Genomic DNA, 18391 nt, shown 5'->3' with positions numbered 1-18391 from the left:
CGTGGCTGCTTTCATAAAACCATGGAATCATGGAAAGGTTTGGGTTGGAAGGGACCTGAAAGCTCACCCAGAGCCACCGGCAGGGACCCCTTCCACTGGAGCAGCTTGCTCCAAGCCCCTGTGTCCAACCTGGCCTTGAGCACTGCCAGGGATGGGGCAGCCACAGCTTCTCTGGGCACCCTGTGCCAGCGCCTCAGCACCCTCACAGGGAAGAGCTTCTGCCTAAGAGCTCAGCTCAGTCTCCCCCAGGCCTCCCTGTGGAGGGGCAATGGGAGGGCCCCGATGTCCGATCACATCCCGAGGGCTGCGGGCAGGAAACCCTCTGTGGAACCCGCACAGGGGGCTCCTGTCCCCGCAGCATCACCAGTGCCTGCGCCAGGGGTGCCCCAGGACGGGGTCTCCGAGAGCCGGTGGAGCCCCTCACAGCGGCACCGGCTGCGGGCAAACAGGAAAGGGAGCGGGGCCGTGCCGGAAGGCCGCTATTGTTGGAGGGGGAGCGGGAGCCGGGATGGAGGCCACGGGGCCAAAGGCACCGCGGGACATGGGGCGGCCCTCGCAGGCAGGAGCAGTGGGACCGGGGCTGCCCATGGGGTGTGCAGGGCTTCCCCCTGGCTGGAAGGGAGGAAACCGCCACAAATCCTTTCCCGTGTGCTCTGTCCCGGGCTCCCCTGCGCCTGAGCCCCGGCTCCATCGCCCATGGCAGCACCTCCCCAAGCCCTGGGATTTCCTGCCAGGCAGAGCCCGGAGCCTTGGCTTGGTTCTGCTGCCGGGGGCACACGGACACGCGGGACACCCTCACACACGTCCAAGGCTCATGTGGGCACCCGCCCGCGCTGGCTCCTGTGCCCGGGGTTCCCCAACCTCCCTCCTTGCCCCGGGGGGGTTTGGGCAGCCCCATGGCACTGGGGCAGCTCTGACCCTGCAGCGGGCAGGGTCTTGGGGCTGCAGCACCCCAGGAGCCCCAGTGCTGCCCCCCCCCCCTGCAGGGCATCCCCAGGGATGTGGCTCCAATCCCTCACTCCCCGTCTGCTGCAGGGAAGGGCCCGAGGCAAAACCCGTGTGGGTTTCCCAGCTCCGGCTTTGCAGCCACATCTCGGGGCTTACCCCACCAAGGACCCTCAGGGCAGAGCTTGTGCTGGGGGCAGTGGTGGGACATGGCCACAGACCGAGGAGGGGTGGGCACAGGCGCTGATGGGGTGCTTGGAGCAAGCTGCTCCAGTGGAAGGGGTCCTTGCCCATGGCAGGGGTTGGAGCTGGAGGAGTTTTAAGGTCCCTTCACCCCAACCCATTCCCTGATTCTCTGGTTCTATAAGAGCACCTTCAGGGGGAAGCGCCGCTGGGGCTGGAGGTGCTGCTGCCGAGCAGGGCGCAGCGGTGAGGACCTTGCCCGGGCGGCTTTGCAGAACCCTCCCTCCTTTCTCCGCTTGTGCCTCCTGCTCCCTGCGCTCGCCGCCCTGCGCGGGGCCTTTGTGTTGACTCTCCCCGAGCTGCAGGCACCGGCCGAGCCGGTTCCGCTGCGCCCGGACCCGTCGGTCCCTGCATCCCCCGGGTGCTCCCTGGGCGCAGACCGAGGGGTCACCGAGTGCTTCAGAGCCCCATAGGGAGCACATTTGCCCATGTCCCGCACCGCAGGGCCGGGCTGAGCGCGGTGCCCAGGGCTCCGCAGCCTCCCCTCTGCGGGGCTGACCCCGTCCCAACGGCACAGATGGGATCAGCCCCTGCGCTGCGGCTGGAGCGGGGTCACGGCTGCTCCCGAGCACGGAGCCGCTCTCCCTGCCTGGGTGTGGGGGAGCTTTAGGACCTCAGCTCCGTTTGGGTTTGCCTTTACTTTCAGGATGCAAACCCTGCACTGAGGGGTCACAGAGGAGCCAGTCACAGAATCCCGGAGCCCCAGCCCGGGTTGGCTGGTACAGGCAGGAGCAGCGGCTGTGGAGCCCCTGAACTCCTCTTCTGGGCAGGAACATCACCTGCAGACCCTGAATGCAGAGCTTTGACCACGAGAGCTCTGCCCAGGGCTCTTTGGAACATGCTGGGGAGCTCAAATTCACCCCCAGGCTCACAGACAGCCAGGTGTTAGAGCCGGGAGAACAGAACAGAACAGAACAGAACAGAACAGAACAGAACAGCTCAGCCGCTGGGTCCAGGGCCACTGCAGAGACAAGTCAGGACAAGCCTGGCCCAGTGGCTGAGCTCCAGCACCCGCCTGCTCTGCCCCACAGCCCTGGGAACACGCGTGGGGCTCGGAGCAGCCCAGACCTGGGGAAGTGACAGCAGGAGGAATGAAACCTCCGGGCAGCAGAGCCAGGAGCTTTGGGAACTGCAGGAACCGGCTCCCCAGTGCTTCCTGAGGAGTCCAAACACATCGGGTTTGTTTTGCTGAGAGAAAGGCTCTGACGAGCGAGTAATCACAAGACATCCAGCAATGGGATCCGTAAATACAACATAATTTATTGGTTCCATTTCAGAGAACTATAGTGGTATTTGTACGAGTGTCCCAGTGATAGTCACGTATGTACAGAGATTCCAGGACACAGGAAACCTTTGTAAGGAAGAAGCGGTTAGTGGTGCAGTTTGGTCACTGGTCATAGAAACCTTTTCTCTTCCTGTAAACCCTGGCCCCCACGCCCCCAAAACCCTTCCTACCTCGGGGGCACTGCCAAGCTCCCCTCACGCAGCAGAGCAGCTTGTGCAAGCAGCAGGCAAGGCTGCACACCAGACCTGTTGCTTAGGGGATGTGTGCAGCCCAGGGGGGACGGGCTGCTCGGGAAGAGGGACAAGGCTCTGTACCCTAACGGGAAGCAGAGGATGGCCCCCGTGCAGGCAGTGAGGCCGGGGTGCAAGCAGCTCAGTTCCTCTCGGCAGGCTCAGCGTACCGCAGGGAGATGCTAAGTGCAGGTGTTTGAGAAGACCTCCCCATGCCTGTCCCAGCGCCTTCCCTCTGCTCAGCCCCACGAGGCACAGGTCTGCTCGGCCTGAGGCTGCCAGCCTGCATCCCTGTGCTGCGCTCGGCACGGGGAGCAGCTCAGCTCAGAGCTGCTGCAACAGCAGACTGACAACAGCAGAGCTGCAGCACTCCCCTAGCAGCAGCATCACTGGTCTTGCCATGGAAGAAACCCAAATCCAACTGAGGGAAAGCAAGGAGGGGACAGGATGCCAAGCAGAGAGTGAGCACAAAAGCAGCTCTGTCCAAAAACTGGACTCACAGCCAGTGGAAGAGGTGCTGGAAGCAAACAGCACCCCGGGGGATCCACGTCCACCCCACATACACCATTCATGGATGGGAACTGGGTGTCTGGAGGGAAGTACCGCTTCCATGGCAGCACCAGCTACAGGACACGGCTCTATCTGATGAAGCATGTGGCTTGGCTCATGTGGTGCTGCTGCATGAGGGCATGAGGAGGAGGCAGCTCAGGGTGGCTCTTCCCTCCTCCAAGGCTGAGCATTCCCATCAAGTGGCCCCAAATATTTTCTTTTCTTTTTTAATAGAAATTACTATAAAAAACTAGTTTATCTAGAGCATCTTTAAAAAAATATTCCTGCAGTATCACAGTTTGACATTGAAACTCATTAAAAATATATAGATTTGTTAACAAAATGTCTCTGTTCTCCCCTTGAATCGCACCTCCCATGCAGGAGCGGGACTGGGAGTCCTCGGGAGAGAGGCCGAGGTGGGAGCAGGAAGGTCTGAGCTCAGTGGCACATCCGGGAGGTCATTTCCTTCTGTCAAAGGGGCAGAAAAGACAAGGGCCCATGAAGGCAGATCCAGGCTGACAGGGAGGGGGTGGAGGACAAAGCCTCACCTCTGTTTAGTCAGCCACGCGGTGACACTTCCCCAGAGCTCCGGTTGGGCCAGGTCTGGTTCCCCCCACCACTCCCATTCCCCGGCACCACAGGACACCCTTCCACTGCCCAGTGGCTCCGCAGGTTTGCTCTGTTGCTAACAGCTTTGGGAACACCATCACCACCCCCTGGGTCTACCAGGTCATGTTCTCCATCCTCCAGACTCCTTGTGAAGGTGCCCTTGCTTTTGGCTCAGCATGGGAAGCGAGCACAGGGAAGGAAGCACATCCCCATCCTGGATGGCCAACAGTGTCAGGCTCACACACACAAGGCAAGCCAGCTGCTAGAAACGCAAGGAGGTTGCTGGAGAACAAGTCAACTTCTCCCATCCCATACCCAAACTACCCTGCTGAGCTGTGTCTGCGCATCCTCACTCCCAGTTTCCTGACAGCCAAGCTGCAAGGCCAACTGATGTCCTGAATCTGGGCAACCAGTTCTGAGAAGGTAGAATCATACAATAATAGTCTGGGTTTGAAGGGACCTTCAAAGCTCATCTAGACCAACCCTGCAAGGAGCAGGGACATCTTCCCCTAGATGAGGTTGCCCAGAACCACATCCAGCCTGGCCTTGGATGTCTCCAGGGACGGGGCATCCATCACCTCTCTGTGCAACCTGTGCCAGTGTTTCATCACCCTCATTGTAAAGAATTTCTTCCTCACATCCAGCCTGAATCTCCCTCTTTTAGTTTCAAACCATCACTCCTCATATAGGATCATAGAACAGCATGGGTTGGAAGGGATCTCTGTGACTCCTCCACCCCCAGTCAAGCCCTTCTGCACTGCCACAGACCCCGACAGACCAGTGTGTCCCCTGAGACACTCACCAGTGGCTCCAGCTCCTTGGTGTCTATCAGATTGAACTCTTTCACAAAGTAGTAAAAGTGCTTGTAGCAGGTGTTCACGTGGGCTTCCGACCCCATCTGGGTGATCCTGTCGAAATGGTGGATGTAGACATGGACAAAGACCCGGAAGAGCCTGGAGAGAATTTTCTTCACCACTGGGAGGAAGTTCTTGGGGAAGGGAGTACCTGGGAGGGAGGACATCACCAGGAGAAACCTTCAGTCAAGATAAAACGGGTTCCTTGGGGATAAAATGTATTGATACAATGGAGAGATTGAGACAAAAAGCACTGGAACAGGCTGCCCCAACCCTGGCAGTGTTCAAAGCCAGGTTGGAGCAAGATGCTCTAGTGGAGGGTGCCCCTGCCCATGGCAAAGGGTTGGAGCTGGGTGATCTTAAGGTCCTTTCCAACCCAAACCAGGCTGGGATGCTATGAATTTCCAGTTCCCCTCTCCTTCTGCCTTGGATCAGGTTTCTCAAAGCACAGATTTCTAAAGCAACTGAGAGCTGTAAGAAACTGGCCTTGGAGCTTCTCAGATTCCCAGCAGCTACTTCAGTCCAAGAGAGTTTTCTCCTACTCCTGTTTCTCATGTTTATCTAAAGAACACAAAATACAAGATAGGACCAAACAAGTCCCCAGAAGAAAGAGTCAGGGCCGTTAACTCCCCACAGTTCTCTCTTATTTTGATGGGTCTTTAGCTCTTTGGTTAAAAGTTAAGGATGTTAAGGTCTCTTTGAAGGGATCAGTCCTTTGGGATTTCTTTAGCCAGGGCCCTGCAGTGGAGCCCACCAGCCATCTCAGGGCAACACATCACAGTTTAAAGTTCACACAGGTTGTTTCTGGAGGAACAAGGGTTAGTTTAAACCCTTTCAGTGCTCTGCAAAGGCTGCAGCACGTCAGCTGGTGCCGAGGGTGAGGAGTCTGCTAAAAACTGAGCTGACAACAACAATTACAGTTAAAAACTGCTCCAAACCACAGCCCTCCTGCTGTCGGAAACTTGTCTTGCCTCCCTGAGCAGAACAAACACCCTGCTTGTAGTCCCCAGAGAGACTCGCAGGAGAGTCCCAGCTAAAGGCAACGCAGCCGTTGTGAGGGCAACAGGAGGAGCAGGGGGAGGATTTCAGTGTCTCAGTTGTCTGCAGGAGTTTGTGGCCTTGCTCTCCCCTCTGCCTGCTCAACACCAGGTTTGAGCAGCATTTTGGCATGTACGGAATAGCCCTGTGGACACTTGTGTGGCAGACGTGTCCCACACAGAGACGAACTGCATCCCACCAGAGCTTCCATGGGATAAATACTGGGGCAGGAGGGTGGGAGCTCTACTGCATCTTGTCTTTTGCATCCCAGAAGATGGGAGCTCTGAATGGGACGAATCATATTTACTTAATGCTTTAGATACTGAATTCTCCCATCTTACTTAACACAAAATAAACAAAACCCAACCCTCTTTGTCCCAAAGCCAGCACCCGAAGCTGCGTTTGGATATGCAGATTTAGGCGTCTTAGGCCAAATTCCCCTTTCCATCACCCTGGCAATAGATGAAACACTGCCCCTCCCTCCATGCACGTGTCAGCATCCCCCCAGCTGCAACCAGCAGCCGAGCACACGCCAGGAAGCACTGAGCTTGAAAGGGCAGAGGCAGGGACCGCCAGCCTGTGATGACAAAGAGCCTGATTATGGGAACGTGGCCACCATCACCCGGCCGACGCAGAGCACGCGCGTGGAACCCAACCTGGCAATCAGCTCTGAGAGAGCAGGCCTTCAGGAGACCACAGCCAGCGTCAGCTGCTCAAGAGTCATGGCAGAGACTGGTCTAAGAGCAGCCTCTTGTTTTCACTGCTTAGGCACAGCTTGGCTTTACTTGAGGTATCCATGGCTCCAAATGGGATCTGATACAGCTCTGGGTGTTTTAGCACTCCAGAATTGCTCTGAAGAGCTCACTACACTGCCAGGCTCTGAGCAGCAAGAGAGGGAATAGCTCTGCTAGAAGGCCTGTTCAACAGCATCTCCTGGAACAGATTTCCTAGCCAGGTTGGATGGGGCTTGGAGCAACCTGGTCTAGTGGAAGGTATCCCTGCCTATGGCAGGGGATTGGAGCTGGAGGAGCTTGAAGGTCCCTTCCAAACCGAATCATTCTGTGATTCTATGATTCTAGAAATGGGACCTGAGGGCTCAAAGGAGAAGGCTCTGCACCAACCTCCCTCCTCCCAGCCACAACTAGAACTGAACTCACCGACATTAGTGGGAAAGATGTCCTCGTTGTTGATCTGTACCTCAATCCAGTCCATCAGGAGGTTCATGTACTGGGGAGCAGAGAGGGCTGTGGGTTTCCGGTACTTGTGCTCGTCCTGCCACCGGTACTCGTACTTGGGTCCCCCTGACATGACAGGGCAGGACTGCTCTGTGCAATAGTCACTGATGGTGCCGTAGATCAGGTTGATGCGGTTGAAGAAGTCCACCACGTGCACGGCCACCCAGTCGTTCTGCTCCTCACCTGGTGGCAGCTGGACAGCAACTTTCAAGTCCAGGCCAGCATTGAGGGAGGCTTGAGCCTTCTTGTGCAGCTCAAACCGCTGAGTCCCCGGCTCAAACTTGCGCTTGGGCCGGAAGGTTTTGTCTTTATTGAACACTTGCTTTAAGGCATGGGACATTTTTCTTCTCTTCTTCTTTCTTTTCCAGGTCCGTAGCGCTGACAGGAGGAGATGCAGTGCTGCTGGGCCACTTCCCGGGGCAGGGCTGGGGTGACTCTGATCTTCACAGAAACCTTCCTCTGCTCATCTGGTCCTGATCTGCAACGCAGCACAGAAGGGCAGCGATTAGGAGCAGCTCTCTCAACAGGAAACCTTGTGTAAATCCCATAGGCAGAGATCTGGGATACCATCTGGGCCCTCGCCCCACATCTGAGAAGGGGGGGAAGCCAATGCCAGGTTTCTTTCCTCCCCCTTCTCTGCAGAGCGTGGCTTGCAGCAGAGCTGCAGCTCGGCCATCAGAGGTGCCAAGAGTCACCCCTGCAAGGTCTCCCTACACACTCGGTGTGGGGATGAGGAAACCAGCCCCATAGGGAAGAGCTGTGGCTGCAATTCACCCCATTGAGACCCAAACCCTACAGAAGCAATGAGAAACTCCACCACCTACTCAGCTCCAATACACCATAGAGTTAACAAGGGTAAAACAAGCTGGGTTTTCCTCCATCAGATTTTTCACCTCTGCTCCCCCAGTTTGGGAACAAACCCCCCTAAAAGGTAAGGTTATGGCAACCCAAATGAGTTCAAATCTGTTGACAGACACACTCCAGCAAAGCCGCTGCTTGAGCAGATGTGCGCGCTGTTGTGGTGCTAAAGACAGGACATTAAAGGGCGGAGGGGAACAAGAAAGAGAAGAAGAGGAAGAAGAAGTCGCAGCTCAGACACCCAGGAAGAGAATATCCTGAAACAAAATGGCTCTAAGAGCAGCCAGGGCCTCTTCTCCAGGTGCAGGCAGACCATAACCACACTTCTCATTTCAGCTGAGCTCACGTCAAGGTGAAGCCTGGTTGAAAGCTGGTTGAGAGCTCGCCCTCCTCTTTCAGTCTGTGGAAAAGAATTAGCTCCGAGAGGGTGAGACACAAGTTGAGATCTAAAAGGATGCTGACGAGAAACACAGCTCTGTTTATCTGTAGCTAATTATACCTCCTTTGTTCCCACATCCATCCCCTTGTATAATTTGTGTCAAGCTGGTCTTTGATGGAAGCTATGCGTACCAAGAATATTATTTTACATGTGCTGGGCAGAGGAATAAGTAAAGTAACAGAAATTAAATAAAGCTGATGCCTTATGGAATCTGGCAAGTAAGAATTTCCACGATTTTAGAAGGAAGCAAGCAAACGAATCCCTTTCAGCAAGCAGAAATCTCTGATTTCTATGAAGCCACAGTTTGCTTGAATATGTAAATAGTTTCCTCAAAGGCTGCCAAGAGAATTCCAAATTCAAGGTCAACGCTACGGCTGCCACACTTCAGCCCATCTCTAACAGATGCTGTGCAGTGCTAATCAGCATCTCCTCTCCGGAGAAAGATTAAAAAGATTTAAACCAAGGCCTCTTGTTTTCTCAGAGCAAGGTGGGAAACCCAAACCACTCCAGTTTGTCCCACTAGGACCAGACTCAACATTCCCAAGTGCTGCTTTTCCCGTGGGAACGGGCTCAGGCACCTCTTCTGTGGAGGAGCAGAGAGAGCCAACCTCCTCTTGCAACATGGGCCACAACGTGCGTTGGGAGAAACTGAAACGGCATTTTAATGGGGCCCAGTGAGAGCCACCCTGGGCAGGAAGGGAAATTCACAGCACACGTGGCTCTGCTGTGTCCAGAACTGCTGCGGCCCCCTCAGCTGCTGTGGGAGAGGCAAAGAAAGAAGAAAAACCACAGACCCAGAGAATCAAGTTGGAAAAGCCCTTTAAGAGCATCCAATCCAACTGCTCCCAGCAGTGCCAAGGCCACCCCTAACCCATGGCACTGAGGGTGTGTGAACCCTTGCAGGGCCGGTGCCTGCAGCCCTGCCCTGGGCAGCCTGTTCCAATGCCTGAGCACCCTCTGGGGCAGGAATTGTTCCTCAGCTCCATCTAACCCTGCCCTGGTGCAGCTTGAGGCCGGTTCCTCTTGTCCCATCCCTTGTTCCTTGGGAGCAGAGCCCAGCCCCTCCTGGCTCCATCCTCCTCTCAGGCACTTGTAGGGAGCCATCAGGTCCCCCCTGAGCCTTCTCTTCCCCATCAGAACCCCCCAGGTCCCTCAGCCCTTCCCCATCACACTTGGGCTCCAGGCCCTGCACCAGCTCCATTCCCTTCTCTGGCCCCACTCCAGCCCCTCAATGTCTCTCATGTCTCTCTTGCAGTGAGGGGCCCAGAACTGAACACAGGATTCGAGGTGCGGCCTCACCAGTGCCCAATGCAGGGGCACAATCCCTGCCCTGGCCCTGCTGGCTACACTATTTCTGATCCAGGCCAGGATGCTGGGGCTTGCTGGCTGCCTGGGCACAAGCTGCTCATGTTCAGCTCCATCAATCAGCACCCCCAGCTCACTTCCCATGAGCAGTTTCCAGCCGCTCTTCCCCAAGCCTGGAGCCTTGCAGGGGGTTGATGTGGCCCAAATGCAGGACCCAGCGCTTTGCCTTCTTGAACCTCATCCCACTGGCCACAGCCCATGCATCCAGCCTGTCCACATCCCCCTGCAGAGCCTTTCTATCCTCCAGCAGATCAACACTCCCAGCCAACTTGGTGTGGCCTGCAAATTTACTGAGGCTGCCCTTGATCCCCTCATCCAGATCATCAATAAAGATATCAAACAATAATAGCTCTAACACCGAGCCCTGAGGGACACCACTAGTAGCTGGCAAAAAAGGACATTCCCCCGTAACGTGTCTTTAGGAGGTGTTTGGTCACACCACAGACATGGTTAGAGGAAGCAGTGAAGTGCACAGAGCGACATCTGAGCACAGACAAGAGCTCTGGTTACCCGGAGCTGTGTCACAGCCTCACCACATCCTGCAGCACCCGGGGACTGCACCCACCCGGCCACGGTGCCACGTCCGGAGCAAAGGGTGGATGAGCCTCGAGTCACCGGCAATGTGGGGAGCAGGTGCTGAGTCTGCAGCTGGTTCCAGCAGGAAATCAGTCCCAGAGAACACTCACACGCGATGGTTTCCTTATGCTGGAGGTGGAGAAATGTCCTTTCAAGCAAAGAGGCCATCAAGGAGCAGGAGCATCGCCCTACACAGAGCTCCCACAGCATCCTTGGCATGGTAAGACTGATCCTGCCTATTTCCTGTCAGATCTGTCTGATCACAGTGAGCACACTCACATTGGTGCTGGCCAGTGACTGCACATCACAACCAGTGACCATAGTCCAGAAGAAACTGCCATTTGAGCAGGGTGGAGGGACTCTGAGTAGGGTTTATTTGGTACCGAGGCTGTATTCATCCTACAAACAACTTCCTCTTTCTACAGAGACATCACCCATGAGAAGTGGGGAGCTTGACACAGCAGCAATTGTCTCAGACGATTCAGCATCTGTCTGAAGGCATTAGCAAAATGAGTAGCTGAGACTTCAAGCAGATGTAACCTATTTAATTATGGTTTTTGGCTGCAACTGAGCTAAAAGAAACATTGAGCTCTAGGAAAAAAGAAAGGGAAAAAAAAAAAGAGAGAAGACACAGAGACAAAAAGCATCCCTGACATTGCTTGAAGATGATATCACACGTACAACACCTACTTCCACAGGCAGGACTCACAGCTCGAGCAGCACTGGGATGCTGCCTTTGCACAGAAGAGAAAGGAAAGGTTAGGAACAATTAGGAAATGGGACATGCAAGGTATCTGCAGGCTTCAAAGATGGGATAAAACAGAAGAATCCCCTCCCAGACTGACCTGCAGCACATTCTGGTTACTCCTCCCCTCCAGCCAGCCAAGATTACAGCACATGTCACTGTCACCGGTGCTCAGGAGCACCCTGGCCACCCCTCCGAGCTCACAGCCACCACGGGCAGCCCCACACTGTGGCTGTCCAGAACACAAACAAGCCTCCAGCTTCCCACCATTCCCAAGTACACCAAGGAATGGCTTGGAATGATGCTGGTTAAGGAGAAAACCTGCCAGGCCAGGCTGGGTCCCCTCTTCCCTCCCCCAAAAGCTCGCTTTCTCCCCTAACTCTGGGCAGTCCCAGCTCCAGGCCCAACGCTGGTTGCTGCTGATGGCAAGCCAGGGCAGGGCTGTGGGAATCACCCTGCTGCTCCTCTTCCCTAGCTGGGAATGGCAGATCCAAGCTAGGCTCACGTTAAACCAAGCTCTGGGTAGAGGAAGCCTGAGCAGTCAGTTCCCTGTCTCTTGGTTATAAAACATGAAAGACAGTCACCTCTTCTAAACCACTTGGAACTGCCTCTCCCCTTGCAACACGCTGCAGCCATCCCGAGGCTTTCCAGGAGCGAGCAGCGTTCCCACCGGATCCTAACCCCCCCGCAGCAGCAGCACGGCTCGAAACCCTCTTCCAGGAGTCCCATGACTGCTCCGTCAGAGCCTGCCTGAACAACCCCCAGCGCTCCCCTCACCAGTAACACTGTGCAGGGGTTGAACATCAGCCAGGCACCAAAACCAGCATGTCAGCAAGCTCCTACCTGCGCTTCAAGCCCCGGCAGATGCCTCTTGCAGTTGCTCAGCCCGTCTCTGCAATGTGTGCTCATAGGCACGGAGGCAAAGAGCTTCCTTTTTCAACAGAGGGAAAAAACCCCAAGCCCCGTTTCCCCGGTGGCTGCAATCCGATGGCTCCTGCAGGCTGGGGAGGGGTCAGGCACAAGCCACTTCCCTCCCAGTGACCCCAGTGCCCGGCTCACATCCTGCCACGGTGCTGCTCAGAAAGCCCTCGAGCAAACCCCAGTGAGCTCTCCAGAGAAATGGTGCCTCTGGTTTCCTTTTAGGGAAGCCACGCTGCTGCCTGTGAGGTGATACCAACACGGGGCTGCTGCTGGGCACTCGCACCCAGCCCAGCCTGAACCTCCTGCTTCTAACTGCAGCCCTTGGTGATGAGCCCATGCAGCCACCCCGTCCCCGCTGAAGGGAGAAGGGAGCAACGAGCCTCCAGCTCCCTCCCAGTGCGGTTTTCAGTGCCCTTACTCACTGCTGACACCATTGCTTCCAACACAGGACACAAACCCACCCGTGCGGGTTTGATAAAGCGGCCACAATCTATCAGCTGCATCAGGGGCTTCAAGAAAAAACAAATGTACAGAGCACAGCCAAAAAGTGGCTTCGAAACAGAAAAAACCCAGCAAAGATGGACATACACGCACACTTTTTCCCGTAATTCCCCACCCTCCTTTCACAAATACCTTCCCACAGATGTTCTGTGCTGTTTCTGATGAGCTGGTCCTGGTTTTCTATGATCAAAGGAGAGATTTACCACGGACAGCAAGGATCAGAGCAATTACGGCGAGCAGGGCTGGAGCGGCACAAACGGCAGGCAGGTTCTGTGCCTTTGGAGCCAGTCTGGCAACACCCAAGGCAGCTCACCTCCACGGGATGAGGCCTTTGGCTGCTCTTTGGGGCTGTTTCATGATAGGAGGCACAAAGGTCTGTGCCCGTGCTTACCTCAGCCGGGGCAGGGCACGGAGCGGAGGCTGAGCGCGCACGCCCCGGCCATTCATGATCCCGGAGAGACGCTTCCACGTCACCGGCTTCCTGTCTGGCACCGAGTCCGGCCCAGGGAGCTGCCAGTGCTTTCCCAAGCGCTGCTCATTCCCCTCCACAAGCTCTGGCGTTCGTGTTCCTGCCTCTTCTCCTGCAAGACCGCTCCCCGCTGCTGCGCAAGGAGAGCCAGAAGCTGCCTGGGGTCACCCCCAGCATCGCCTTTTTGTCTTCCTGCTCCATGGCTGCTCTGAAGTTAGAGAGGGAGGAGGGAGCAGATCCGTCCCTACTGCACCCACAGCCCCAGGCTGGGCCTGCTCTTTCTGCTGCTCTGCAGGACAATAGCCATGTTTTTCTTTTGGAAGCTGCTTTAGCAGCAGCCTCTGCAACAAACTTCACAGAGCCCCTCAGAAACACGCATTTCAAACGCTGAATTCCCAAGGTTTAGGCAAACAAAGAGCCCTTTATATTGCACCACAACTGTCAGTTCTAAGAAAGTCCTGTCGGTCACCAGCAGCCCCCTACACCCTGCAGTTTAAATGAGTTGCACAAGTTGGAAATTCCCAAGTAAGAAACTGTACAGATACCGTATCACCTCCTTAGGAGCAGGACAGTCACTTTACCTGCCTTTAAGGCATGCAAACCAGAGTCCATATGCATAAGAAAAGGCAGTAGCACAATAAAAGACCAAAAAATAGTTATACTGGGCTTTAACTGGTATCCTGATTTTCCCCTGAAAGGCAGTCAGAGCAGTTTTAGAGTCAGGTAGTTTATACAATAAAGGGAAAAGCCCTGTTAAGTGAAGCTATTCTGGGTTAGGAGAAGACCCCAGTGCAGCAGCTCTGGCAGACCCCATCAGGCAGCTGATGGGTACCCACAGGCAAGATGCAGCAAGAGGCACCTCTCCACCACACAAGCAGGAGGAGGAGCAGGCAGTTCAGGGCTCCTCTCTGAGCTCAGGTTCTAGATCCAGACCACGGAAGATGACAGGAGGGACATCATGGGGGTACCGAGGGGAGTGAGCACTCATGGGGCTGGGTGACCCCTTCTGGCAGGGGATGGGGGGCTGAATCTTCAAACATTACACACAAGAGCGTATTTCCAGTGTGGGTTGTCCCCCCCAGGCCTTTCAGACATCCCCTCACAGCCACAGAAGGTGGAAGTGCCACAGGAGAAAGTACCTTTTGGAAGAACTCATCACCCCTCCTGCTTTCTCTTCCCCAAAGGGGATGCTCAGAGAGCAGAAGCTGCAGTTTAAAAGCCTCCATTAAAAGGCCTTATAGTCTAAAAGGCCTAGAAATGCCCGCAGAGTGGCAGGGACAGCTCAAGGCCTTACAGCCAGTGTCTTGCCTCTGAGATGGGTCTGCACCCATTGCTGGGCCAGAGCTGCAGCTCTGCTGACAGACGGGGCTCACCGGGGTGGCTGCATGAGGAGGCAGAGCTGCCTCCAGTGACAAGCGGGGCCAGGCTCCAGGTTAAACTGCACACAGAAGCATGCCCAGGATGAAGCTCTGCAGTGGTGGCACACTGAGAGCAGCTCTGCCTTTCTGAGGGCTCAGGGGCTGGGTTTTGAAGCCTGCTCCTTCAGGAACACCCTTCTCTGTCCTCCAGCCTGGGATTTGTGATATTTGTGAGGCCGAGCTGTAAGTGGTGTGGTTCACAGGATCCCAGACTGCTTTGGGTTAGAAAGGACCTTAAGATACCCAATTCCAACCCCATACCATGGGCAGGGACACCTCACACCAGACCATGTCATTTCTTCCCACTTTTGAAGGCTCCATGTTATTATCCTCACTGGGCAGGGATGTTTTTGAACCAACACCAGCTTCATCTGCTCTAACTTTGGGATCTGCCCCCGCCCAAGTTAAAGGTACCACGGGTTTTGAGAATGAACTCTGCCTGCAGCAGAGGCACTATTTCCAGAGCACAGCTACAGGTCATGGGAGGTGCTGGGTCTATGAGCTCCTTCAGCCAGCGACTGAGCCGGAGCCCGAGCTGGCCAGCCCTTCCTTCAGCAGGGCTAATCCCACACCAGTACCTCTTCTCCCCATGTTGGTGCTGTGCTTTCAGAAGAAAAGCAGTATTGTTTCTTGCTGAAAGCAGATGCCCGTGAGGCTTGCTCTTCCCCTTCACCAGGAGATATGTCAGTAACCTGACACATTACATGTCTCCAGGCAAGGAATAAGCCCACTGATGTGGAGCTAAACAGCACCTCGAGACTAAGCACATCATAAGACCTCCTGCCACAGAGCAAGAGAAGAAAGAAGCTGCTAAACCCCCCAAAGGCCCAGACAGCAGCTCCGAGAGAAGCCTGCAGTTAAGATGAAATAAACATTACATTGCCTTTCAGTGCAGCCAGGGGCTCGACTCGGCTCCTGCTTCAAAGTGGGACATTGTGGATGGCTCTACCTCATTTTCTGCTCTACGGGCATGGGCCATGGATCACCCAAAGGCAGACGGTTCCCAGGACGTACGGCACCCAGCAGCATCACTTGTGCCTCTTCCCAAGTTCATGGAATGCTTCAGGTTGGAAGGGACCTTAAAGCTCCTCCAGCTCCAACCCCTGCCATGGGCAGGGACCCCTTCCACTGGAGCAGCTTGCTCCAAGCCCCTGTGTCCAACCTGGCCTTGAGCACTGCCAGGGATGGGGCAGCCACAGCTTCTCTGGGCACCCTGTGCCAGTGCCTCAGCACCCTCACAGGGAAGAGCTTCTGCCTAAGAGCTCAGCTCAGTCTCCCCTCTTCTGGTTTAATGTGACTCAACCCCAACAGAGCCAAGCACCTGGAGCCTTTGCCCAGGCTCTTCTGGAGCAGTCCCAGCTGCTGCAGTGTGATGGATTTTCTTGCACAGGCTTTGCACACCTGCACAAGTGGTTTGCTTTCAGGCCTTGGCTGCCTCTGTTCCTCCTCTCTGCTTCAAGTACTCAGAGCAACAATTCAGCCAGTTCTTAGCACAAGCCCAGCTCCAGAGGGAACCAAGCAGCACTAACACAGGAATCAGCGGTAACTGCCTCCCATCTGGAAAAGGGAGGCTAAAGACATGGCCTCAGGTACACTCTTTATTGAAAGCATTAGGTGGATATTACTTATTTCTGAAGATAAGCTGCTAAAGCTCCAGCAAAGCCAGCTATAGATCCCCTTACAGCAGCACTTATGGCTCACAAAACACTTCCCTGTCTTGTAAGAAATTAAAACTCAGGAGATGAAGGCAGCTCTCTCCCCAGACTCGACTGCTGTGCACAGGTCTGGTTTGGGTCTGTAATCTTCCTCAGACCCCACACGCTCTGGGTGCTGAGAAGGGAAACACTTCTCCTCTGTGTGTCCTTATGGACACTGTCCATAGAGATCCCTGGCCCAGCAGCACGAGGTACAGGACACAGCACACATCAGCACAGCCCCACTCAACACAGCTACACTGCTCTGTTTCGGTTCAGGGGGTACTTCACACCCCGACAACCAAAGAACCACAACAGAGCCAAGTGCAGGGAAAGGAGCATGTGGCAACCAGCTCCCACACTAGAGCAGAGCTGAAGCCACGAGGCCTCTGCTTGAGATGCTGGGTTCGCTTCAAGCTCCCCAAGACTCAGCAGAGGAGAGCCCGTGCCCACTGGTGACAATGGCACAACCCCAAGTAACTGGTCCAAAAGAGCATCCCAGATCCGGAAAGGTGAGCCAGGCCCAGGGAGCTCCCTGCTCCAGCGACAGCTCCTCAGTGTAAACCAAGAGCTATGACAGCACCAAGCTCCATGAGCTCCCAGCACGCCTCTCCTCCCTTTCTGGGCAGTCTATGAGGCTCCTGCCCAAGCTCACAAGTACGTGATTGAGGCAGAAAGTGAATCTGCAATGGGGAATACACAGTCCAAGAAGTGACAGTAGATAAACACAGAGCTGGATGGGAGCCTAGAGCCTGGGAAGGAAGCAGAGTGCAAGGATGAAGCCCTTGGGGACTGTGATAAACAGGTGGCTGGGGAAATTCCGCATCTCCCAGCAGAAATCCCCCCTGCCCTGCAACTTGGGGAGGGCTTCCAGACCGGAAAAGGATGGAAGCTGAGAAGTGTGCCCGCTCCCCATCTCCAAGCACCATGAGAAGAGGATCTTGCCTTTCACTAACACCAGAGCCAGCAACAGAGATGCTGTTTCCAAACATCTGCACCATGTGCTGGACAACTTCGCATCCCTCTCTCTGGAGGACTTCCTGCCCTTTCCTTTCATAGAATCATGGAAAAGCCCTTTAAGCTCATCCAGTCCAGCCATTCCCAGCAGTGCCGAGGCCACCCCTAACCCATGGCACTGAGGGTGTGTGAACCCTTGCAGGGCCGGTGCCTGCAGCCCTGCCCTGGGCAGCCTGTTCCAATGCCTGAGCACCCTCTGGGGCAGGAATTGTTCCTCAGCTCCATCTAAACCTGCCCTGGTGCAGCTTGAGGCCGGTTCCTCTTGTCCCATCCCTTGTTCCTTGGGAGCAGAGCCCAGCCCCTCCTGGCTCCATCCTCCTCTCAGGCACTTGTAGGGAGCCATCAGGTCCCCCCTGAGCCTTCTCTTCCCCATCAGAACCCCCCAGGTCCCTCAGCCCTTCCCCATCACACTTGGGCTCCAGGCCCTGCACCAGCTCCAGCCCCTCAATGTCTCCCCTGTAGTGAGGAGCCCAGAACCAAACACAGGATTCAAGGAGCGCGCTCACCAGTGCCCGTCCTTCCCACACACAGGAACACTTTTCCCTGCAGGAGCTGAAGCTATCGCACCGATCCGCACCGATCCGCACCGCTGGGCTCTCAAGAGGCAGAAGCAGGGCAGGGTTTGCCTTGAACCATCACAAGTTCCCCTTCACGAGCCGAGCCGCCGCTCACCACGAGGAGGAGAAAGGCGGAGAATTCCCCATTCCCCCCAGGCACTGAAGAGATGAAGTCTGAAGTTCAGGACTTTGCCTTTACCCCCAACAGAAGCATTTATTAGCGCGGCCAGAGAAGGGCAGGGGAAAGCAACTCGAGTCCCACCTGGAGACGTTCCTGCTCCAGGACACGTAACGCAGCACAACCTCCCCCGGGGGCTCAGCACGGGCCGCCGGAGCCGCCGCCTTCGCCAAGGAAGTGCGGAGAACCAGACCGCAAAGCCCGGCGGGGTTCGGCGGCCCCGGATCAACACGTTCCCCTCCCGGCCCGGCCTGAGGAGGCCGCAACGCCCCGGGAGCACGGACAGCGCCGCCCACCGCGCCTTGCATGGGACCCCCGAGCCGGGCTGGGGACCTGCCCCGCCGCCCCCGCTGCCGGCCCTGGCCCTGCTGCCCCCCCCCAGGCTCCTGCTCCCCCCCCGTTCCCCGGTACCTGCCCGCTCGCAGCTCAGCGGTGCCGGCGCGGAAGCGTCTCCCCTCGTGCGGCCGCAGCACCCGCCCCCCGCCCGCGCGCACCACTCGGCGGTCCTGCGCGAGGCCCCTCTCCGCGCGGCTGCCGGCGGCCGGCACTACTTCCTCTTAAAGGGGCCGCGCCAGCGGCTCCTCCCGCGGGGGTAGCGGAAGCGGGGCCGCGGCGGGGTTGAGCTGCGTGTTGGTGTTTGACCGCATTCCCGTTTATTCCACTGT

The 18391-nt window shown here is 56.1% G+C and overlaps 1 protein-coding gene across 5 annotated transcripts; it reads right to left on the bottom strand.

Moving 5' to 3' along the window:
• Positions 1-2708: 2708 nt before the first annotated feature.
• On the bottom strand, positions 2709-18294 carry MOB3A (MOB kinase activator 3A). 5 transcript variants are annotated; one of them, XM_061356036.1, is made up of 5 exons: positions 18138-18266; positions 10216-10355; positions 6911-7466; positions 4664-4866; positions 2709-3720 (listed from the first exon to the last, which is right to left on the bottom strand). In XM_061356036.1, exons 3-5 carry the CDS (start codon positions 7326-7328, stop codon positions 3691-3693), a joined length of 651 nt encoding a protein of 216 aa, XP_061212020.1. In that variant the 5' UTR covers positions 7329-7466; positions 10216-10355; positions 18138-18266; the 3' UTR covers positions 2709-3690. The 5 variants fall into 5 exon arrangements, with proteins under 5 accessions (XP_061212020.1, XP_061212015.1, XP_061212019.1 ...); XM_061356031.1 differs by lacking the exon at positions 10216-10355 and having other exon boundaries at positions 18138-18294; XM_061356035.1 differs by lacking the exons at positions 10216-10355; positions 18138-18266 and adding an exon at positions 12785-13028.
• Between the last annotated feature and the right edge of the window lie 97 nt (positions 18295-18391).

Source organism: Neopsephotus bourkii, unplaced genomic scaffold (assembly GCF_033783945.1).
Source record: "Neopsephotus bourkii isolate Nb327-2 ecotype Australia unplaced genomic scaffold, CSIRO-AGI_Nbou_v1 NB_838, whole genome shotgun sequence".
NCBI lineage: Eukaryota > Metazoa > Chordata > Aves > Psittaciformes > Psittacidae > Neopsephotus > Neopsephotus bourkii.
Note: the sequence above shows the minus strand (reverse complement) of the source record. Positions and strands in the feature narration are given on the sequence as shown.